Source organism: Mandrillus leucophaeus, unplaced genomic scaffold, assembly GCF_000951045.1.
Source record: "Mandrillus leucophaeus isolate KB7577 unplaced genomic scaffold, Mleu.le_1.0 Scaffold608, whole genome shotgun sequence".
NCBI lineage: Eukaryota > Metazoa > Chordata > Mammalia > Primates > Cercopithecidae > Mandrillus > Mandrillus leucophaeus.
Genome location: NW_012106564.1, coordinates 842,170 through 867,223, shown reverse-complemented (window position 1 = coordinate 867,223; position 25,054 = coordinate 842,170). Strand labels below are relative to the sequence as shown.

At 35.6% G+C, this 25,054-nt stretch overlaps 2 protein-coding genes across 2 annotated transcripts in view; one reads left to right on the top strand and one right to left on the bottom strand.

Moving 5' to 3' along the window:
• Positions 1 to 14,688, top strand: part of TFG (TRK-fused gene) — a 38,954-nt gene extending 24,266 nt beyond the window's left edge. Inside the window, exons 6-8 of the mRNA XM_011999893.1 lie at positions 2,271 to 2,411; positions 10,514 to 10,612; positions 13,877 to 14,688. Coding sequence (XP_011855283.1) covers positions 2,271 to 2,411; positions 10,514 to 10,612; positions 13,877 to 14,259 — 623 coding nt within the window. The 3' untranslated portion in view covers positions 14,260 to 14,688. The remainder of the gene's footprint in view (positions 1 to 2,270; positions 2,412 to 10,513; positions 10,613 to 13,876) is intronic.
• Positions 14,689 to 14,971: 283 nt separating this feature from the next.
• ABI3BP (ABI family, member 3 (NESH) binding protein) overlaps positions 14,972 to 25,054 on the bottom strand; it is a 126,662-nt gene continuing 116,579 nt past the window's right edge. Inside the window, exons 54-58 of the mRNA XM_011999891.1 lie at positions 20,247 to 20,326; positions 19,465 to 19,494; positions 18,432 to 18,593; positions 17,221 to 17,343; positions 14,972 to 16,265 (exon numbers count right to left, since the gene is read on the bottom strand). Of these exons, the coding sequence (XP_011855281.1) occupies positions 16,150 to 16,265; positions 17,221 to 17,343; positions 18,432 to 18,593; positions 19,465 to 19,494; positions 20,247 to 20,326 (511 nt within the window). The 3' untranslated portion in view covers positions 14,972 to 16,149. The remainder of the gene's footprint in view (positions 16,266 to 17,220; positions 17,344 to 18,431; positions 18,594 to 19,464; positions 19,495 to 20,246; positions 20,327 to 25,054) is intronic.

The following is a 25,054-nucleotide window of genomic DNA, read 5'->3' as shown; positions in this document are numbered from 1 at the left end:
GGTGCTGCTTTTTCTCTGAGCCTTCTTGAGATCTCCTCCTCCGCTCTCCCAGCCCTACAGTCAGCTGCGGATTTGGGCAGAGTATATATACCTAGATTTTGGGTCTTACCCTTTCAGTGGCACCCTCACTTCAGGGATTTTCCTCCTAAATCTTCAGCTGCTTGTCCAGCCATGAGGTGGTTAACACTGTGGTTTTCTGCCATTGGAGCTGCAGAGGTCAGCGCTTTTAATTCTTACCCATTCTAGTTTTATTGGGGTAAACTCTGGTTTCTGATTGACTTTCAGTTATTTCAAATAGTTTCTTTTGTTCATGTTTTTAGTTGTTACCTGGGGGAGAGTTTATCTGATGGATTTACTTTGCCTTTATCAGTAGTTGGAAATGTATACGGTGTATTCATTTTGTATTTCTTAGAGACTTTCATGGAATTACTCACTAAATAAAATTGTGTGAAAATCTGATGAGGTCAGACTTTTAAATTTTGATTTAAATGTACTGTATTCCAGGTAGAATAATATTAATATGATTCACATTATTTGAAGACCCATTTTTCTCACAGCTTTGTGTGTTGAATTATAGTCGGAAAAACTGTACACATGGCCAGGATACTTTTGTAGTTCTTCAGGTGTGATGTGGTAAAAATATGGCTTATTACAATAATGAATATGGCAATGGGAATGAGGGATAAAATATTACAAAGCTGGAATGAACATTAACTGTCATAAATTACATATAAGGGAGGAAAGAGGAGCCAAAGTAACAAATACATATATATTTAGGCTAATAGGAAGAATGTGTATATGTATTTATCTACATAGATATAAATTTAAGTAAAATGGTGGTAGATAGAAACCATCATCGATTTTATTCTGGCAATCATCAGTCTCTTGCATTACCACTATTATATCCTAGTTTAGGTTCTTGTTAATACTTGGACTGTCAGCTGTCAACTGTGCCTAATACTGTGGTAAGTTCTGGGGATACATCAGAGCAGAAGATAGAGGTTTGCCCTTAGAGAAATTAGTCTGCTGATAATAGCAAGTACTTATATGGAACTTTCTGAGTAGTAGTCACTTTTATAAGCTTTTGCTGTATAATTCCTTTTATAAGCCCATGCCATAAGCTCTTGTTAACTGATAATCCTCACAATAACCTTATGAAATAGGAATTAGTATATCCTTTGTACAGATGAGGAAACTGAGGCACAGAAAGAGATTATGTAACATCTCCAGAGTTACACAGCTAGTGAGTGACAGCACTAGGATTTGAACCTAGGTAGTCTAGCTCCAAAGCCTATGCTTTTAACCACTCTTCTGCATTGCTAAAGCAGAAAGAATTTAAAGGAATAAGACATATTTACATTGTCCTCAGAATCTCTTTTTTGACTGTCACAGCATTGGAACTGTAGTATATTCTCTCCATTCATTTCTGTGTTCATTATTTTGGAAGAATGACAGTGTCTCCATATGTAAGTTAGAGTGCTAGGCCATGTGAGGCAGACAAAAACAATCAACGATCAGGAGCCTGGCCAAAAGACCGCAGAGGCTTTAAGAGTGAAAGGGGGAGCTGTTCAGAAATGCAAAGTAGAAGTCAGTATGGGTTAATAAAAGTAAACTAGATAGAAGTTCACTAGTGGAAAAGGTATTCATGAGTCAAGAAGGCTTACTAGGAGTGTGGAATTATAATTGGATTTTAAATAATGTCATATTTAAATATGTGAATGTTATATTTAAATATATGGGGTATAGTGGAGAGAACAGTGATAAATGAAATAGAGGTCAAAAAATATTAGATGTGTTATGGGAGTTGGTAGAAGTTAGTTTAGCTGAAAGGGAGACGTGTGAGAAGAGAAATTGTGAGAAATAATGTTTGGACCCTTAATGCCAAACTAGGGGGTTGAACTTAATTTATGGGCAGTGAAGACCCCTGAAAGAATGAAGTGATAATTTTGGTTGATGTGCAGAATACATTGCTTGGAGTAGGAGGATATTGGCATTGCAGACGTGAGTTTTGTTTTTTTGCAGGAAGAGGTTAAGACTCAGGAATATAGTACTTTACACTTTATAAGGAAGGACTTCCAGTTGTAGCTTTGGATTAAGAGACTGGAACAAAGGAAAAAATAAAGTACATACATTTAATGTAAAAAGCCATATTTGTGGTTATATACTTATTCTATAGTATTTTTAGTATCTTTTAACCAAATGTATTCCTTGAGCTTACTGGGGGAAGGCCAGGTATTGGATACTAAACTGACTTTTTTTTGACTATTCAGGGCCACCCAGTGCTCCTGCAGAAGATCGTTCAGGAACACCCGACAGCATTGCTTCCTCCTCCTCAGCAGCTCACCCACCAGGAGTTCAGCCGCAGCAACCACCATACACAGGAGCTCAGACACAAGCAGGTCAGATTGAAGGTAAAATAGAGTTTAGAACACATGTTTGGGAAAGTACATGTGTAGAAGTGTTTATTGCAGCATTGTTGTAAACACTTGATGTATTTAGTCATGTCTTAAACGCAGGAAAAATTTTGATGTGCTGACAGATTTGATGTTAAAAAAACCAAATAGAACAATATGTCAGGTTTGTTTCCAATTAATGGAATGAAAAAAATACCTTAAAAAAGTGTTTCTATGAATATAGATAGAGTGAAAGACAGTCATTAGTCAGTGGTGACCCTCGGGGACGGTAGTGAAGTTCAGACTGGTGATTTTACACTTTATTTTGTGTTATACTTACATGCTGTTTTATCTGCCTCCTTTCTTCAGCATCCGTGCATGATTTTTCTAATTTAAAAAGATTTCTAAATAGAGGTAAAGGATAACTTTAGTTGTAGTGGATTTTTTGGGTAAGATTAGTAGCCTTTTATAATTTTGTAAATTTAGCAATATGTCTTTAATGGAAAAAAAGCAGTGTATTTTAAGTCAGACTTTTTCTTCTGAAATAATCCATCCTTGGATATGCAATTTAGTCTCTCTGGGTTTTGATATTCTTTCACTGTAAAATGTGAAAATTGGACTAAAGACAGTGGTTTCAAAAGAATGTCTTTAGTTCTGAATGAAATATAATTTGAAAGCTCTGTATTTAAAATAGGGGATTGAAGGGTAACAGACTTCAGACAGCAGGCACTAAGGTGCCTCGTTGAAAACCTTGGAGTTCTGCAGAGCGGGACTAACTATTTACTAATCTCTAGGGTGCCTTCCAGATTAAATGTGGTTTTTGTGTTGCCTGGGCATGTTGGGACCTTTAAAACCACATTCCACTTCAGAACAAACACCAGGTGGCGCTCTAACTATTTGTTTAATGGGTCAGATAGTGGTATAATGTATTTCCAGCACCCAAAGCAAGTGATTAAAGTTATCAATCACATGAAAACAAAAACAAAACATAGGCTAAAATGAACTGACCACTTTTGGAATAGAATCCTATCCTGTGGTGATACTTTCGGAGTTACCTGGCTAGGTGTGGTGGCTCACGCCTATAATCCCAGCGCTTTGGGAGACTGAGCCAGGAGGATCACTTGAGCCCAGGAGTTTGTGACTAAGCTGGGTGACATAGTGAGACCCTGTCCCTACAAGTAAAAGAACGATTTCAAAAAATTAGCCATGTGCTATGGCGTGTGCCTGTAGTTCCAGCTACTTGGGAAGCTGAAGTGGAAGAATTGTTTGCATTGTTGAGTTGAAGCAGTCTGGGCTGCAGTGAGCTATGGTCACTCCACTGCACTCCAGCCTGGGCAACAGAATGAGACCCTGTCTCAAAAAGCCAAAAAGAAAAAAAAGAAAAAAAAGAAAAAAAGAAAAAAAAAAAAAAAAACACCTCCACAGAGTTGTCTCTTGGATGAACACCAGTCATTATGGACTAGCAGGTGATATTTTGCTTGATGAATCAGTGGTTTGTGAAGAATTTCTTATTAAGCCTTTTCTCAACCTACTTTAGTTAACTCCTCCTCTGCACCAAAATGCTACTGCCAAAACTAGAACAAACTAGAACTAAAGCAGATGTGGGCTGAAATAGACAAAAGCAAAGTATAGGTATGATGAGAGTTTAATGCCTACCTCAAGTGAACTAAAGATTTGTTTTTAAATAAATCCCATTTTAAGCAGTGTATACTGTGTACTGTGTAAGCAGTGTATAATGTATACTGTGATACAGTGACAGTTGGAATGATCATTGTACCAAATAATGTTTGCTGTTTATGTATAAATAAATGGGAATTAAGGCTCTACTAGCAATATCTAAACATACTATGAAGTGTTTGTTTTAATTGAGCATTTTCAAATAAGTAAAATTTTAAAAATGTGAAAGGACATACAGTGAAAATTCTCTCTCCCACCTCTGTCCACAGCAACCAAATTCCTTTTTCCAGAGATAGCAGATTAACACCGTTTATATGCATTTAATTCTTTTAAGTAATATTGCATACCTTGCTACAATTAACTGTTAGCTTACATTAAAACATACAGTATGGAAATTGTGCAATTAATACATGACATCGTTTAAACTATTAATAACTGATCTAATTCTAGATCAGTGCTGTCCAAAAGAATTATGGTAGAAGCCACATGTAATTTTTCTATTTAGCTGCATTAGAAAAATGTTTAAGAAAAGGTAAAATTTTATTTAGTCTAATGTATCCAACGTGTAATCACTATTAAAAAGTTAATTTTTTTGGTACTGTATATTGGAAGTCTGGGATTTGACACTGTTTCGGAACACTTCAAACAACAAACAACATATCACAATTCAGACAAGCCACATTTCAGGTGCTCAGTAGCCACATGCACAGCTTTAGATAAATATATTCATTATTTATAGATTCCCAGCATTAATTATAGGTTACTTTAATAAATACTTTTTGATGTATAATGAGTCTTTGACATTGCCAGTTATTTAGATCAACTGCTGGTTATAATTTGAGCAGAATTACCAACATAAAATATATCACTTATAATTTATTAACATAGCGATCTCTTACAATGTGTGATAGTCCAAACTAAAATTAAGAATTCTGAGTTGTTACTTAACTCCCATAAAAGGGACCTTGGAACTGTGAATTTTATTCCAAATAAATATAATCTTAATATGTTGTTCAGTTAAAAGGATCAACAAGATACTGAGCATCATTAAAAAAACCAAAAGGGATAATGTTACCCCTCTTCATATAAAGCCAGTGCCTGTTACTGGAAGACTGTGTGATGTTGCCAGAAATGTAACTGGTAAGGAGAAGAACGCTAAAAATCATCAGAGACCAGGAGATATTCCTGTTTGACAAACTGGAAAAATGAAAAAGCATATAATTAAAATCCGTAAAATCATATGCCAATATAATGAAAAGCTGAGTAGACTTTATTATGTAAATATTGAAACATACATAGAATAATCAACTCTTCATGTAGTCACGTGGCTTCAACATTTACCAATATTTGGCATTCTTTTTTCATCATTTTCCCCCACTGCACCCCTTTTAATTTGCTGGAGTAGTTTAAATCAAATTATGAACAGCTTATTATACTCAGCTATTTCAGTATGTATGTCTAACTGATAATCTTCTTTTTAATATAACCACCATGCTGTTATTTAACAGTGATTCTTTTTTATTTTTAATTGAGACAGGGTGTCACTCTGTTGCCCAGGTTGGAGTGCACAGGCTTGATGATAGCTCACTGCAACTTCAACAGTGATTCTTAATGTCGACACGTACTAGTCTATATTTGAATTTCCCTAATTGTTTCAAGAAAATTGACTTGTTCAAATTAGGGTCCTAACAAGGTTCACACTTTGCATTTGTTAATGTGTCTTGAGTCGTTTTTTCTAACAGCTATCCCTTACGTTTCCAAAGTCAAAACTATGTGTATTACGTATTACTGTGTAACTATTATCCCAAAATGTAGATGCTTAGACAACAAAAGTTTATTATCTCATACAGTTTTAGACAGATATCCGGGAATGGTTTAGCTGGGTGATTTTGGCTCAGCCTTTCTCATGAGGTTGCAGTTAAAAATGGCTGCTGGAGTTATAGTCATCTGAAGCTTAACCAGAGCTGGAGGATTCAGTTCTTTACCATTTGGACTTCTCCATAGGGCTGCTTGGGTGACCTCATGACATGACAGCTTCACCAGAATGAGCAGTCAGAAGAGAATGAGGTAGAAGATACCTGTCTTTTATAGCCTGTCCTCAGAAATGTCACTATCATTTCTGCAATATTCTCTTGGTATACAGGTCAGCCCTATTCAGTATGTGAGGGACTACACAAGGGAGCAGATACTCATGTGCTTGTTGCTTATTCTTTGGTCATTTTTGTATTGTGGAGTCAAATCTTTCTGATTTCTAAGAATGTAAATGATACTAACCCATTGTCATGAATGCTATTCATGTGCAGAAGCCCGTGAGGGGCATCATAGAGGTTGGCTATTCTGTGTAATAAATAATTCCCAGAAGTCTTACCGTTACTCTTTGCTTCATGCTGTTCTCTTTTACCCCTTAATTTTTGTTATTACTTTTTACTTTGGCATTGATTCTTTTTGAAAATACGCATAAAACATAGCTTATATATAGTCGTGCACTGTATAACAACATTTCAGTCAACAGTGGACTGCATATATGATAGTGGTTTCATAAGATGGTAATGGAGCTGAAAAATTTCTGTTGCCTAGTGATGTGTAGCCATCACAATGTAGCACACAGTATTACTTAGGTGTTTGTGGTGATTCTCGTGTACACAGGCTTACTGCCAGTCCTATATAAGTGTAGCTCACATAATTATGGGTAGTACCTAATACTTGATAATGATAATAGGTGACTGACTTACTCGTCTGTGTGTTTACTATACTATATTTTTAAATCATTAGAGTGTACTCCTACTTAATTAAAAAAACAAAGCTGTAGAACCAGGCCCAGATAGGTCCTTCAGAAGGTATTCTGGAAGGAGGGCATTGTTATCATAGGAGGTGACAGCTCCATGGATGTTCTTGACCCTGAAGACCTTCCAGTGGGACAGGATATGGAGGTGGAAAATAGTGATATCAATGATCCTGATGCTGTATAGGCCTAGGCTAATGTGTATGTTTGTGTCATAATGTTTTTCTAAATGTTTAAAAAGTAAAAGAAAATTTACAATTAAAAGAATAGAAAAAAGCTTTTAGAATAAGGATATAAAGGATAAATATTTTTGTATAGCAGCACAATGTATTTTAAGCTAAAGTGTTAAAAAAAAGAGTTAAGTTTAAAAAAGTAAAAAGATTACCGTAAGCTAAGGTTAATTTATTGAAGAAATGGAATTTAAAAAAATAAATGTAGTATAGCGTAAGTGTGTAGTGTTTGTAAATCTTCAGTAGTGCACAGTAATGGGCCTTCACGTTCACTCAACACAAGTACCTCACTTGGAGCAACTTTTAATCCTACAAGCTCCAGTCGTGGTAAGTGCCCTAGACGGTTATACCATTTTTTATCTTTTTTGCCATATTTTCACTGTACTTTTTTATGTTTTGATATGTTTAGATACACAGATAATTACCATGTGTTAGAATTGCCTCAGTATTCAGTACAGGAACATGCTGTACAGGTTTGTAGTCTGGTGTGTACCGTATAGCCTAGCTATGTAGTAGGCTGTATATATCTAGGTTTGTGTAAGTATGCTATATGATGTTTGTACAGTGACATAATTTTCAGAACCTACTCTTGTCATTAAGCAATGCATGACCGTATTTTTTATTACTCAAAACATTGCTTACTGTAAACAATGTCTGCATTTTGCTTTCTTCATATATCCTGTAGATCTCTCAAGTATGTGAAGAAGTTCATCCTTTTTCTTTTTTTAAACAAACACACTTCTTAAATTAATTTTCAGAATACTGTGACAGTCCCATTTGGACTTGAATGAGGTGGGTTTAAAGTAAGTACCGTAAATCCTCACTTAATATTGTTGATAGGTTCTTGGAAACTGTCACTCTAAGTGAGACGAAGTATGAGGAAGTCAGTTCTAGTAAAGGTTAATTGATATGAGTAACTTGAGTTCCTACAGCATATTTTTGGTCACAAAAATACCCCCAGACTTCTAGGTAAAGACTAAAAACAAATGTGAGTTATAGATACATTGAAGAAAGATTAATAAAAACAAATAACATAATGATTTATGCGGTTATTCCAGTTCAGGGTTGTGGGTGGCTGAGATCTGTCCCAGCAGCTCAGTAGCAAAATGGGGACCAACCCTGACAGGATGCTCTTCTATCGCAGGGTACACTTGCAACCACACACATACCCAGAGTCACTCAGACTGAGATCATTTAGACATGCTAAGTAACCCAACATACACATATTTGGGATGTGGGAGGAAAATGAAGTGCCCAGAGAAAACCCACACAGACTTGGGGAGAATGTGCAAACTCCACACAGAACAAGTGACCTGGGAATCATTTTTTTTTTTCCTTCTCAGTGTTTTAACGAAACAATGTCGAACAAAAGATGTTATTTGAGGATCTGCTATAAAAGGAATATTGTGTAGAGATATAATAAACCTCTGAAATTTTTAGGGATTTTTTCAAAATCAATTTATAGCAGTTTATGAAAACATGCAAAAAGAAAAAAAAAAAGCTTTATGAAGCGTTGTACCCTATACATTTTTAGTGAGGGGAATAACTACGTTTTTGACCAGGAGTTCCAGACTCATTGATGACCACAGTCTACTACTATATGGAGCCTTAATCTCAGCCTTTTTTGTTGATGCCCAAGTTAATATTTATATTATTTTGTTCATGGGATAATATATGCAAAATGACTTTATAAACTAAAGCTTTGGAGTTACGCCTGAGTTCCAGTGATGGTTCTTAGCTCTTGATGTTTCTGTTCTTAGCTATTGACCGCAGGTAAGTTGCTTAATTTTTCTGTATCTGAGATAGGGAATACTAATTTGGTTGAATTTTTAAAAATATATTTATTGACTGTTGCTTATTTTTTTTATTGTGGAGTTAAGCCTTCTAATTTTGAAGAATTAGAGTTCATTGTTGTGTGCTATACATATTTATTCCCCTTCTGTACCTGCTTGCCTTTTTATTTTAGATTCTGATCACTTCTATTCCAGAAGTTAGTTATGAAGTACAATCTAGGATTAAGGTGGTATCTAAATTTGATTAATTTCTGTGCTACGTTTTATGCTGTTAGTCTAAATCAATAGGAAAGCATTTAAGAAACTTTTGTGAGGATTTCTTTTTTTTTTTTTTTCTTGTCATATTTGGGAATAGGTTAAATAGCTTAAAATAGTTGAGCTGATTTTAATTTTTGTTCTGTTTTTCCTATAAAGAAACATTTACTAGTAAATAAGCTGGATATAAACATAATTGTATCTCCTTTAGTGCTACCCAGTGGGCAGCACTTAGACACGTTTAGGGCTGAGCAGCTAGTATAATAGAGTGGGCTCCATCTCATTTTCTAAGCCTGTGAGTCCTAGCTGCCTACTGCAGCTCAATTTGAGTGGCAGTTGATATAATGCCTTTTTTTTTTTCTTCCACTTCTGCAGTAAGTATCTGGTTTGCTCATAGTCTTTTGATTAATAGGTAGTTTGAATGTTTTTCAAAGGAATCAGCCAACATGTGATTATTTTAAAGATTTAAATACTAGATAGATACTAAATGCAAGGTTATTGCTACTAGATATTACATCTAGTTAAATTAACCAATGTGAAATAATTGAGAGGTAGAGATAATAAAGACATAAACCAATAAATCTTTGCTTGAAAATCACAGATATAGGTACAGATTGTGAGGACAGAAAAATAAAAAATAGAAAATCATGGATAATAAGTGTCTAAAAGGTTTCTTCATAGGAACAGTGATTGTTGACCTTAAATAGGACAAATAGGACTCCCATGTTCAAGAACACATCACCCGTGTTAAAAAGGTCTGCTGTTATTCAATAGTGCAATGAAGAACCATTTAGGCTTTATTAGAGTCCACATTATTGGCTAAAGATGTTGGAAATTCATAGAAAATCAAACTTGACAGATTTCAGAAGTGTCTTGCAGCTCTGGAACAAAAGATGTCATGTAGTTCCTTGCTACCGAAGAGTTTGTTCATATGGTAATAGAGGTCCAAACCTTACAGGGCAAATACAGTGCTTTAGGAAGGACTCAGATGATAGTAATGGTATTTGTCCTTTTTCTCATTTTATTTACTGATTTTCAACTCACTTGGCTTTTAATGAACATTAGTGTTACTTATCTGTTGGCAGCTGAGTTGGAAAACATTTGTTTTTCTAGACTTTATGAAATGGTAGCCACTGGTGTTGCACTTAATGTTTGTTGCCAGTTAGTTCTCTGCAGTTAGTCCACAGCAGAGAAATCACACTTCTAAAATGGTTCCTTCTCTTCGTAGACATTTAAAGGTGAACAGATACTTTCTTGTATATTATTACTCTGTTTGGATGGAGAGAGAATGTATATGTATCTTAAAAATATTTCTCTTTGCCACATTAAACATGTCTTGTTTTCTTGTGTGTGTGTGTGTGTGTGTGTGTTTTTCTTTTTCAGGTCAGATGTACCAACAGTACCAGCAACAGGCCGGCTATGGTGCGCAGCAGCCGCAGGCTCCACCTCAGCAGCCTCAACAGTATGGTATTCAGTATTCAGGTGAGCAGGTGTTGAAAGGGAGTTGGCTCATGGCTTTTTGTTTCTCTACTCATTAAACTTTAAGCTCTTCTTAATTCCTTGATTTGTAGTACATTGACATAATAGGTATTAAGTTTTTATTTAGGGGAAACAACATTTGTTTTATTTATTTAAAAATATTTTACGTTAATATCTATTGTAAATCAACATTTCAGTTTTCTTGTGGGCAAATAAAACTTACAGTAGATGATTCTGCAGTAACTTGTAGTATAAAAATTTTTAAATACAAAGCTGTCTCTTACTAACATGATCAGTTTATCTCTTAGGCAACTTAGTGCAAGTTTTCCCCCTCCCCTCCACCCCTCCATTTATTTGTAACACGTAATTCCAGTGTACTCTTAGTACCTGTAGAAATATGAACAGTTTATTCATACATGGAAAGGTGATCTTATTTAAAAGCTAAATTAAGCTACTTAGATTTTAAAATCTCTTGCAAGTATGTAGGAATACCAGAAAGAGGCCATACAAATAAAATCGTATAAAATGTAATTCAGGCAACTAAGAACATTGTTTAGTTGTTTTAAATAAGCATCCTATTTTGTTTGTATTTTACCATCTGTCTGCCGAAGATTATATGTATCTAAGTATGATAAATATTAATGTAACTTTGGCTATAATTCCAGTATTTGTTACATTTATGTCAGAGAGAGAGTTTGTGTCCAATGCTTGTGTTACAGCCAAAGATTGAAGTATCAGAATTTCAACTGTAATTAAAAATAATTTATGCAAGTTGAATCTTGTCTAAATTTTATGGAGTTTCGTGGTATCAGCTAGAGCAGGAGTCAGTAAAGTATAGCCCACAGGCCAAATCGGGACTGTTGCCTGTTTTTTTTGAATAAAGTTTTATTGGAACACACTTCTGCTTTTATTTTTATATTCTCTACTGCTGCTTGGTCACTAGAATGGCAGAGTTGACTAGTTGCAACAGAAGACCATGTGACCCACAAAGCCTAAAATATTTACTGTCTGGCTCTTTACAGAAAAGTTTGCTGACTCCTGACCTAGACCGTAACATTCTGTCATTAATTAAAGTTTGAAATATTTTAGCACAAATAATTTTATTTAGATCTTATTTGCTGTGGAGTGACTTAACCTGTAGCTACTTGTTTTTAATTGTATGAAATGTATAGAACTTAAGTTTGGAATATATCAGGAGGAAGGTTATTTTTAGGATGCAGTTCTTTAAAAAAAAAAATCAGTGTTACAAATTATGTGATTTATAGAAAGAATAGCAGAACTGAAGAGATTTAGTTGTCATTTAATCTCAGGGGATTTCGGCCCTCACTGTGCTTTAGAATCACCTGGGGGAGGCTTTGTGTAGGGGCTGCATTCCCAGAGATTTTTGAATTTCATTTGATTGGGTGTGGGACTCAGGCTTTTGCATTTTATAAATGAGGCAACTAGTTTTCAAAGAGATTGTGACTTGTCAAAGCACATATAGCCATTCAGTGGAGGGAGCTGGACCAGTTCAGTATTTCCCTGTATCATTCTGCATTCTACAGCCTAGACTGGAGTTGGCAGACTTCTTCCATAAAAGGGTAGATGTCCTGTGTATTCAAAAAAACCCCACATAATTTCCATATTTCCATTTTTTGCTATTTCTGATGTCCTTCACCTAAAGTTATTATTTTGGAGGAATGGAAGGGAGACTACACACACACACACACACACACACACACAGAGTGATAGAAGCATTGCCACATTATGTTCAAGAGACTGGTGGGCTGCTAATGAAATCTTCAGCCTATAGGGTTATTCCCTCCCCTAAGCAATAATTAAGGATCAGATTACTTCCAGGCCCAGTTAAAAAAACAATTTAGATTTCGGGTGCCAGGATGAAAAGGCACTTTTCTTTTTTCTCGCAGTCTTAAAATGAATAGGCATTTTCAGTATAAAGCTGAATCCATCTGTTTCTCCAAACCTTATAGTGAAAATGTAAGTTTTATGTAGAGGATAGGAGAAATTGTATGACATTCAGAATTTTTTATGAATTGGTTTTAGGTCAGTGTTCAGATGCTACCGTGAGTTAAATGGGTTAAAGATACTTGATTTTCTTATTAAGAACTAAGTTTGCTCTTAATAAATTTAGTCAGGGTCTTCACTCTGAGTAAAATTTAGGTTTTTCAAATTATGATCTTTGTATTTCTGATCCTACTAGTCTATTAACTTGAATTTGATTGAGAGATATGGAAATAGTCAACTAAATACTCTGCTTGGAGACTAAGAGGTGGTGGTGGTAACATTGGACCATCTTTGACACTGTTGGTTTGCCAGTTTCCCTCTGACCTTTTCCAGTTTTGTTCATGGACTATGTCATAAAGGTTTCTTTCATGAGTAAATTTTGAACCCAGGTTCAAGGTGAGTTCAGAATATACTCAAATTCATTCAATCCTTTTTTTTTTTTAATGCAGGGTTGTACATATTTTAATAATTTTCTTATGTATCTGGTATTTAATGCTGACAGGATTCCAGTCAATGGAGAGGTTTCATTGCAAGTAGCTGCAGGTGTGTTTCATGGTAGAGATAAAAGTTTTCAGTGAAGCCGACTTTTATTGTAAAAAAAATTCCATCCTAGTAAATAATGAATATAGATGTTGCTTTTTATGGGGCAATATGGTGTGCTTTTTATGTGTTATGCTGTACTGCTAAGTCAAAATTTTGAGTCGTAAAGGCAAAAAGCATCAGATACCAAATCTAAAAGAAATGAAAGATTTTAAAGATTGTGAAAATGGTACTTTGTATTTATTCTTAATGGCTTAGTTTTTATAGAGTGAGCAAAATTTAAAGCACCTAATTAGTACAATAAGATGTATTTATAGTATTATTTCATATAAAAATGTTCATTCTCCACGATGTGTTTTTATTTGATACTGTTAAGTAGGTCTCCCCTGAAAACCTGGTTAATGACTATTTAGCTTTCCCATTTTTGATCTTCCTAGAAAGTATAATAATTCTTTTATCATTTGAGCATCTGTTCTAGGAATTATGCTATGGCAGGAATTTGCTCTCAGGGATTATGTCTCAGAGGGTTTAAAAAATTGTAGAGAATGCCTCTTTGATAACTATTTGGTCTTGAAATATTATGTGATGGAAGCTACCACTCTGCTTGTTACATACATATTTATTAAATTTCTCACCATTTTTGGTCCACCTAACAGTAAGACTAATTCTTTGGAAAAGTTTTACTAAAAGATAAGATACATGTTGTTTATTTTGCCTTTTCAGCAAGCTATAGTCAGCAGACTGGACCCCAACAACCTCAGCAGTTCCAGGGATATGGCCAGCAACCAACTTCCCAGGCACCAGCTCCTGCCTTTTCTGGTCAGCCTCAACAACTGCCTGCTCAGCCGCCACAGCAGTACCAGGCGAGCAATTATCCTGCACAAACTTACACTGCCCAAACTTCTCAGCCTACTAATTACACTGTGGCTCCTGCCTCTCAACCTGGAATGGCTCCAAGCCAACCTGGGGCCTATCAACCAAGACCAGGTTTTACTTCACTTCCTGGAAGTACCATGACCCCTCCTCCAAGTGGGCCTAATCCTTATGCACGTAACCGTCCTCCCTTTGGTCAGGGCTATACCCAACCTGGACCTGGTTATCGATAAGGAGGCTCATCTACACCAGTTAATGTAGCTGCTAGCTGTTGGCCTCCCAAAAGACTCCAGTACTATTTTAATTTGTATTGAAGTTCAGAAATTTAAAAAGCAGAGCATTTTTTATGATATCATTGTTGCTGTTAATTGAAAGTATAATTTGCTGGAACACAAAGACCAAAATGAAAATTTTTTCCTCCCTGCTTAAAAATGTAGCAGCTTCTTAGTTACTTTGGAACACTACTCTTACGTGTATAAAGTGATTGACTTTCTAGTTTCCTTTGTCCAGAGGATATTAAAATGCTAGGGTGAGGTTTAGCCATCTTACTTGCCTTTTTACTATTAACATGATGTACTAAAGTAGAGCCCTTGGAGAATACAAGAAGATATTATGTATAAAATGTAACACTGATAGGTTAATAAAGGTGATTGAATCCATTAGTGGTCTTCAAATTTAATTTAGTCATTAACATTATGTGAAAAAACAATTTTTCAGAAGTCCTTATTGGTGTTTGGTCTTAAAATGAAGTATAAACATTTTGACATTTTAACTTACAGATTTCCATTCAGAGAAAACTGCCATTTGGTTTTTGTCCTTCCTTTGGAAAAAAAATGCATTGGTAATCGTTGGTTTAAAATGAACTTTATTACTTCATAGGATGAAAGGTTAATTTAGGACAAAAACAATAGATATGATGGGGGTTTGGTAGAGCCTGGATAACTTTGTGATTTTCCTTAGGGTATAGTAAACATACTGATGAACCATTCAGAAATAAAAAAAACTCAATCTTAAAAAAAATTACATCTCTTTATTGCAGAATTTATACTTACTTGAAAAATACAAAATGTAGCATTGATAAGATTGAAGCATGTTGAAAGGTAAGTACAGGGAAAGGTCCTTTCAGAATGACTGCAACAGTGCAGCAAGGATTCCCATTCCCCGCCTAAAGGAAAATACCTTTTTAATAGAAATGAGTCAGATTTTTATTACAGATTGAATTAAACAAACAGTTACAAAGACATTCTCTGATACATTCATTCATAGAGGTCTTAACATATAAATACATAGTAAATGTCCTATAAAATGGTAGGCGATCTCATCGTGCATTATTTTTGTGCTCAGACTTCACATTCAGTCTGTACATACAGCTTGATTAGAATCATAAAAACAATATGAAGACAATTGCATAAAGGGATAGTTTGACAAAGCATATTCAGATATTGTAACATTTATGGTATGTAAAAATGTATCTTTTGAAACAATATATTAGACTTCATTTTTAGCTGAAATGAAATTTACTGATTCAGTCTTTTTAAGAATTTGTGGATGTTTAAAGGAAATGTATATTAGCATGAATGTGTAACTCTTAAAATCCTCCACAAAGCTATTCAGCTGTTGCTAAAAAATGGAAGTTTAAATATAAATGTGAAAATTCGGACCTTTTTTCCCCAGATATATATGCTGAAGATAATTTGATCCAATAAGTTAAACTAAGTAGAGATTTATGGAATTAACTCGTCAATAGGAAGAGTACACATCAATAAAAGTAAATATTTTTTAAAAGTATATACTTTTGATGTTAATTTTGTTATAAAAGTATCTCAAAACATCATTACAACAGTGTGATAAATAATATACAAACGATCTCTTAAAATACCATGAATAGGGAGCCAGCTTCCCCAAAAATGTTATTCTGTTAACATCAATATTTTGCTTTCTTAAAATGACTTTGTAAAACCTGATAAATACTCTCAGCAATCTTTTCTAATAATAAACATCTAGTATTGCTATTAAATTGTAGACTTTTATACATAGTAAACAAAATAGCTTTGAATGAATGTGACATAGTATTTTCAATGATTTTGTTTGCCATGATGAAACAGAAGGTAACTTTGCAGCATCTACCATTTTCCAGGAATTGTAGTCCCACATTCATACCACTGAACATAATTGATTTGGGTGTGACCACCTATTTCTCCAAATTGGACAGGTTCCTGGCGAACTGCTCTGAAATAACCTGAGAGAGAAAGTAGTTTCATTTTAATAGCTGCTGTATTATATTTTTGCCCTCATAGCTTATAGATTGAAGGATGTCATTGAATAGCTGAAGGCTAATCTTAGTGAAGCGAGGTAATTTAGAAAACAGAGAGCAAGCAGCTCTGGTGTTTTTTCCTGAGGTGTAGTCATGGTTGGCAAAATGGGCACCTGAGAAATTGTTGACATTTGCCATGTCAGGTTAGGAGGGATGGTTGGTAGGGACAGTTTCACTGCCCATTAATGTGTTCACAGAATTTAGTAGGTCATCTTTTAGTATTGTTGGTATTTTTAAGTGCCCGTGAACAAAATGTGTTACTGAAAAATCGAATCAAATAGTTTATTTAGAGAACCTCTAGGTGATTCCGGACTAATAGGAACAATTAATTTACCCTCTTCTGCACTGCTTAGACAAGGATTAATTTTAAGTCTTATTCAGTCCTCATTACACAGCTTGGTGCCAATGGGTCTTTAGCAATTTACAGAGGTTATTCATTTCCCACAGAATTATTCTATTTTAATTATATTTATACAGTTACTTGCAAGGTAAGTACTATTTTTTCCATTTACGGTAGCAGTAGTTAAATTTTTTTTTTTTCTTAAGGAAATAATAATGCAAGTGCACTCAGTATGACAAAACCCGTAACATTAATACATGAATGATTTAAGTTTGGGAAACTGCTTTTTTGTGGCTGTTTTTGCAAGTTTAGATTTTCTTGAAGTAGAATGCATTTATATTATGTCTGTCTAATTTCCCTTGGCTCCAAGTTTCTAAGCTGAGAAACTTACATTGAAGTCTTCATTTTTTCCTAGATATGTGATATGTGGAGCAGTAGTACTATAGAATTCTTCTTAAATTGATTGCTTTCCTCAGCTTGATTTCTTTCTGGGTTAATCTGTAAAACTCTGTTGCTTATGAGGAGGATCAGAAAACATACCTTCTTTGATTGGTAACTGGTCAGAAGTGAGTTGCTGCCCGGTGCGTCCATCTAAAAATGAATCCACAAACTGGCAGTGATCTTCTCCATGACCCCTCTGATCGCCTATGTTATAAAATTTTCCTGAAGAACCAGAAATTAACAGGATAAAGTATTACTTACTTTCTTTGAAATGTGACAATTCTGAAATCATTACTGTTTTTGTACTTTCTCCCCTCATTCTCTATTACCCTAGTTCAAACCAACAATGTTTCTTGCCTACCTGTATTCTTCCTCCCCTCCCCTTATCAGAGATTAGTGATCTTTTAAAAATGCATGTCAGATAATGTTTGTTTTCTCCATAAATTTCTCCAGCAGTCTCCCATTATACTCAGAATAAAATCCAAAGTTCTTACCTGATTTCAAAGCTCCACATGATTTCACACCTGCCTGCCCCTCCAGTTACTAAGTCTGGGCCATACTGGTGGAACTGGCCAGGTGTATTCTTTGACCTCTTTCCTCTAGACCCTTGTGTGGTTAGTTCCTTCCCAATTTTCTCCTTAGCTTAGTGCTAACTTGTTAGGCCTTCACCTTTTTGAAAATGTTCTTTACCTCTATGAAATGTTTACTTATTTACGTATTATCTATCTCTTCTTACCAAGGAAAGAAAGGAGAGGTAAGCTATAGGAAAGTAGGAAGTACCTTTTATGCTGCTTTGTGTTCAGCACCTAGAAGAGTTGAATGACTGAAAAAATACCTACTTTTTAATGTTAGGGCCAGCCTTATTCATTAAAAATTTTTACTCTATGAATATAGAAAATTATAACCTATTGGGCATGGAGCAGGGGGTTGTAGCTCTTCTAGCATCTTGAAGATGTTATATTCGTTCCATGGTTATCGTTAGATTTAGTCACTTTATTGTCAATAGGCTTTTTATCCCTGGATGGTTGTAACAAAATGGAGTTTGACCATGGTTAGTGAATGTACATTCCAGTTTGCCATGATGGCACTGTTTTATAATTGCATTTTTATTATTTACCTTCTAATAGCATGTCTTAAAAATCCTTGTTTTCCAGGAATGATAACCATTTCCATAACATTTTGCTCAGAGGAAAACTTGTGTTTACAGCACCCATTAGTGCCTGAAACTCTTTAAGAAAAGACCAAGTTGTACAATGCTGCAAAACATTCCCATAAGTTAAGGGCTGAAAACAGCTGGTAGCCCTGCTTACCTGTGAGAGAGTCGCTCAAGTAAATCTTGTATCTGAGAGAGTTGCACAGCTGCACTCCTACAAATTTTTTATACCATGTCCTTTTGACATACTGTTTGCCCTTACACTCTGAGTAAGAGTCTGAATCAAAGGGTCTTTCAGTCCAGATGGCATCTCTTCCTGCTACGTAAGGAAAACAGTTTGAGTTTAGTATCTGACTCTTGGGTCAGATACTTTAAGAATAATCAGTTTGCAGAATTTGTCAACTTGCTGATACCTTTTTTTCCCCGCATGCTAAATATTGGAGCCAAAAATATTAGAAGGATTAAAACAAGTAAACCCCAGAATAAGTTTCTGTCAATAGATCAGTCTGAGAGCAGTATGTTAAGGTGTTTAGGTGTTGAATAGCCTCTGCAGAGCTAGATGTAGGCAGTGTCATTTAGGAGGAAATTTAGGTTTCTTTTTTGTAGCATGTTACAAAATTTAGACAACTGCTTTAATATGACTTGTTATTAAAAGTGGAAATGAGGGTGTTATATTTTCTTTTCTTTTTTTTTGAGACAGGATCTTACTCTTGCCCAAGCGGGATCATGGCTCACTGTAGCATTAACCCCCTGGGCTCAAGCGAACATCCCACCTCAGCCTCCCCAGTAGCTAGGACCACAGGCGTGCATCATCATGCCTAGCTAATTTTTTATTGGTAAATTTTTTGTAGAGAGGGAGTCTCATCATATTGCCAGGCTGGTCTTCTACGCCTGGGCTCAAGCAATTCTCCCACCTCAGCTTCTGAGTGCTGGGATTACACTGGCTATTTTATTAAATAATAATAAGCCTGGCGCATGAGTGAAAGTAAATTTCAAAATGTCCAATTTGTTCCCAGAACATCATGGGTGCTCAGTGTTGTACAATGTGTAGGTAAACATTCACACCTGTTTGGTATTATAAGAAGACTAAGTGGAAAAACGCGAAATCATGATTCAGATTCTGCCATGCCTGGTCAGTTGAATAAGTTTAGAAAAGCATGTAGTTGTGTCTCATTGAGACAGGTACTTACCAGAAACTGGCTCGCTCACTCTTGGGTCAGCTGAGGAGAAATAAATACAAAAGTCAGACCTTACTAGATAAAACCCCAACATTCCAGTGGCATGGTGAAGATGATGGGTGCTTACAGTTACAAAGTCTTATTTGCAAAGTGGTACTCTTTTGCTAAAGTTTGCTTTGTTTTGGAAATTGTTCTTGATTGAATAATCTCCTGCCTGGTAGGTATTCAGCTGTATCTGTTATATGTAATTTGAGTAGTTGGGAACAGTTGTCGCTGTTCCAGCCTCCACTTGAATTTCAAAAGCTGCTGCTTTTAGTTTGATACAAAAACTTCATGGTAAAAATCACCAAGATGCCATGAACTACAGTTGGTATAAAAATTATGCAAATATTAATGCTCTATGTGCAGATGTATCTCATTAAGGAATTGGAACTTGTAAGGTCTAATTGGAAAATTTCACAGCTGTTATTAAACTATCATGTGTTCCCTTTGTGGATACACTCACGGGTATTTTGATTCTAGGCATACAGAGGAGGATTCATTCACTAGCTTTTTGGAAGAGTATAGATTATGCTTTTTAAATTAAACTGATGTGTCTTTAAGTGAGGAAAAATATAAATGGTGTTTCTCTAAGCCTTCATCAGTTTGCTTTTTCCCACAAATGGGTTTTTAAGAAATTCAAGAAACAGTATTATGTAGTGTTTAGCTGGGTTTCAAACAGGCTTCCTACGCAAAACATTGCTCCACTGTGGCCCTTTGACACTGTTTTTGGGAATTACTGTTGATGTAATTACCTGATTCAGTACTGAATGCCACTGTGTTGCTGACCGGGCCTTCACCAAGCGGGTTTTTGGGTTTCACCTGGAATTCATAACTGTTTAGGGGAAAATAAAAAAACACTTGTAATACATTCTTGAGGGCTAGGAGGCAACATTCCCCTATTACACTGACATCCCTCCTGATTCTATTTTGAAATTATGACAGTGAATGGTAACATGTGTTCCAGAAGTAGGTTGAGGAAAGAAAAATGATTGCTTAGTTTTACTATTTGAACAGCTTGTCTAAGGTTTGAGTAAGCATTAATAAAAAAGATGGTTGTCTTTAAAAATGTCCAAATTCGTACAAATGACTTGGCAGGTTAATAGACATATAAAAAAGGGGTATATGGTAGACAAAGGCTAATTCCAGTAACAAGGAACCTGTTTCTTTAAGATGTCTCAGCTACTTCCTGGGGCTAAGAAGTGGCAAGATACCATTTTGTTTTCTGTTATACCAACCCTGAGTATAATCCTGGACTTAGGCCATCTTCCTCACTGTGGGGTTTGAACTACTTATGTCAGAATCACATCATAGGGTGGCAGTGGTGAAAGTGTGTTAAACTGCAAATTTCTTGTCCTACTCTAGGTATTGAAGCAATTTTTGAGGAGATTCAGGTAAATTATAACTTCTCTAGGTGAGTCATGTGCCCAGTGATGTTTGAGAACTACTAGACGAAGCTGTAGTTAGTGTATTTAACTGTAGACTAAACTATGGGAATAGATAGACATAAGTGTTTCTTTGCAAGGACTCCTAGTTGTATTGCCTGGAACTTGGGTCTTCTGTGGATCACAGGATGCTATGATGTCTCCAGAAAAGAGGCATGGTAATGTTGCCTTATGAAGAGCAGGAACACAAACGCAGACATTTCTCTCCCTCCATACTCCAAATTCATATCGGCGAGTACCTTAACCTTCTGTTAAACAAAACCCCAAACAACCCTAGGCCCCTTGGACTTATAAGTTGCTTTGATTGTATCCTTAAGAATTATTCATCAAATTATTGTGCAGTATTTAGCAATTTTTATTCATAAAATATGTAAGCAAAGCAAATCCTTTAAAGAAATGTAAACAATAAAGCAATTTGCCATTTGCCTGAAATTAAGATTTCCTTTCAGCAGCAAGTGGACTTAGCAGTGAAAGAACATTGAATTCAAAAGTCAACCTGAGTCAGCTGATAATATTTTGAGAGTCTCAGATTTGCTCAAGGCTTTTGGGAGATAAATAATTTCCTTCTTTGGGAAGTTTATAATTAAATAAGAATGCAGAACGCACAAAAGATAGATATTTTATAAACAAGTGAAAAACAGAAGGATGACAGCTGTCAGTTTGGTATGGATGGCACTAAGCAGGAAAAAAAAATTTGAGTCAGTTTCTTGATCACTGAGGTATTGCATTAACACTGCTAGTATCTAGTCTAAGACAACAGAGTCTAGTGCTACAACAATGGCAGCCATTTTCTGAATGCTTACTATGTATGAGATGCATTAGTTATTCTACATATATACAGCAATACAACACATGCAAACCGTAATGAGATAAATCTTATCCTAATTTTCAGCTGAGAGCAGTGAGGCTCAAAATACTTGTACTGTTACTGTTTTTGCTTTTCAAAACTTTAAAACTGGCACCAGGTGCGGTGGCTCATGCCTGTAATCCCAGCACTTTGGGAGGCCGAGGCAGGCTGATCACATGAGGTCCCGAGTTTGAGAACAGCCTGACCAACATGGAGAAACTCCGTCGCTACGAAAAATACAAAAATTAGCCGGGCATGGTGGCACATGCCTTTGTCATTGTCATTTGCAATGAGAGATTGTTGATACAAAAACACCTTTGTCATCTACAGAAATCACACTCATATGGGGTATTTTCACATGAAATATTTTCCAGAGATTAAATTTTTGCTAAGAGGCCTAAAAACAAAACAAAACAAAAAAAGCCCGTAGAACGATAGTGAACTGAAAATGGAAAAAAAGAAATCATAGCCATCTGGACTTTGATTCAAATGGGCAATGCATTCCACATTCGTTCCAGGCCATTGCCAAAAGCCCTGTGCTTTGGGCAAGTCTGATTGCTGGAATTGTCTCCATGTCTTTTTATTTCACAGTTATGTACACTGAAGCTCCATTTTTAGCATGCCACAAATACAAGCTACTTTTTTGGGGTTTTCTTTTGGCCAATATTTTGTGATATTCGACAAGTTTCAAAGAAATTATTTTGCACTAAATTAACGTGGGAACTGAAAGGCACCTTTTTGTTTTGGTCTCATTAAACCCTATATAACAAAAGTGACTTGTGGTGGTAAAATTTCTTCTGAAGAAGCACATTTTGTCACAGATGAATGACATCATAGGTCTAAGAGAAATGTCTCATATTGATTGTACATAGAAAATAAAGTTTAAAGTTTCAGGAAACAGTTATTTGAAGTAAGAAACTTCAAATAGAAGTTTTGGAAGATAAAGTTGAGGACATTTTACAAATACTGGAACAAAAAGTCAAACATGAGAAAATGAGAGAAAAGAAAGTTGGAGAATTATTCCAGAGAATATAGTACCCAACTAGTAGGAATTCTAGAAGAGAGAACAGGAAAGGAGATAGAAAATTACCCTGGAAATTGTGTAATAAATGTCCCAGTACTGAAAGATATGAGTTTCCAGATTGAAAAGACCTACTCTGCCCAGCAAAATGAAAAAAAAAAAGACAAAGGACTAAAACATATGAGTTACAAAATTTCAGAGTACTGGGGTGATAAAAGACAAGTCCTAAAAACTAAGAAGAAAATAATGGGTCCCATTCAAGGGATCCAGAATCAGAAAGCCATTGGACTTTTTAACAGTAACACTGGAAGTGAGAAAACAATAGAACAATTCCTTCAAAAGTTCATTATATCCTAATATTCCAGCTAAAGAATAGTATCAAAGTAAAACACAAATTTTAAAACATGTAAGGACTCAAAAATACTGCCTTTTATAGCTTTTCCTCAAGACATTTCTTAAGTGCTACAAAGTAATGGAGTAAACAAGGAAGAAGACTTGTGATGCGGGAATTAGGGGATTCAAAACAGGCAAAAGATGGTAGGAATTCCAAAAGAGATGGTGCCATTAAAAACACACAACAAATAGAACAAAGGCATGACTGGAGTATTTGACCGTCCTGTGAAAAGCTCAGTCTAGACATAGGGATTTAATTAACAGAAGAAATAGACAAAATGGTAAAAAATACTTGCATCTGGGGAACCACATTTAGGAATAGGGAGGAAATGCTTTTGTGGTAATTTTAAAACAGTGTACATATATTTCTGATAAAAATGAAAATTAACTGTAAGACCTACCACATCAAAATGAATATCTAAATGGAATGCAGTCCAGATGACAAATGCAGTCAAGCCTTTTGGCCCCATCTAGGACAAGCTAGGTAAATGAAGCCTCACAGAATGCCATGCCTGGTTCTACCTGGGTAGGTGTAAATCCCAAAAAATCATCTTCCCCGCACATCCCCATCAGGAGGCAGCACGATCCAGGGGGCATGAAAAACATGGGTTCTAGAACCAGAAAGATTCACAGCTCACTAATGTGTGACTTTAAGGTAACTTAGCCTCTGTGAGCTTCAGTTTACTCATACATAAAAATGAGGATAATGCTATTTGTGAGGATACTATTCATTGTAGTAATTATAACTTCACAGTGATATAAAAGCATCTGTGAGGATTAAATGAGAATGCATGTAAAAGCAAGGTGCCTGACATGTAGTAGTTATAAGTATTCACTAGTATCATATTTGTATCTCGAGAATTTTTTTAAAGAGTTTCTATTACTGGGGAATTTGACAAACACTGCCATAGAACTCTGAAGGCAGAACTCTTCTATGGCCACATACTTGCTTTTTGCTTGTGAAGATTATAATAAGGGCATAGCCCATGGGTTATTGGAAAGATTGAAAATTTAACAGGTAAACCTTTCTGCCTGCCATCAACATAGATCCATAGGCTAAGAAAAAAAAATGTTATATTAAGATTTCATTGAGTCTGGAAAGCACTACAAAGCATTATCTCAGAAGAGTGGCATAATAGAGGATATTGTTTGACACCAGCAGTTTGAGAGCAACTGTAAAAATCAGCATGAGAAGAAAAAACATACATCAGTTCATTGAAAAGTGAAAAACGGGTTTCAAAAAGTGTGACCTGTGGTTCATGAGCAAAACTGTTGAGAGACAAGAACCTCCAACCTTCAGGATTGTAGCCTGAGACTGATTTCTTCTGTAGTGGAAGAGGTGGTAATATCCTCAAGTGTAACCTTCAGATCTGGGTGGAGCAGACGCTTGCCATTCCCTACTCCTTTTGATCCTTTCTATAACCTTTTCCTTCTATTTTTTGCCTACAATTTTGAACTGAAGTTTTCATTATTTGATAAACTTTTTATATACTCCTTACTGATTTAAAAAGTTGGTTTTCATTATAACAAAAGTCTTACAAACCTCAAGCAAACTGCTTTTTATATAGAAAGTCTACCCTATAGCTGTTGGTTTGAGTTGTGTAGCCGATTTTTACCCCTAGTGTCATCGTGAAATATTTCATCCCCATTCAGATGCGGGTTCAGTCAGAGGGAGATAAATGGACAAGTAGAATAAGAAAAATAGAGGAAAGCCTGCTCAACATGGGAAAGGAGAATCTAATCAGTTGGGGTAAGCTTGACTCCAAGGACACTGAAGGATTATGGGAAGCATTTCTGGATACCTGCCACATGTAAAGTTATTACGCTGATCTGGGAAAACCGATAAGGAGCAAGAGG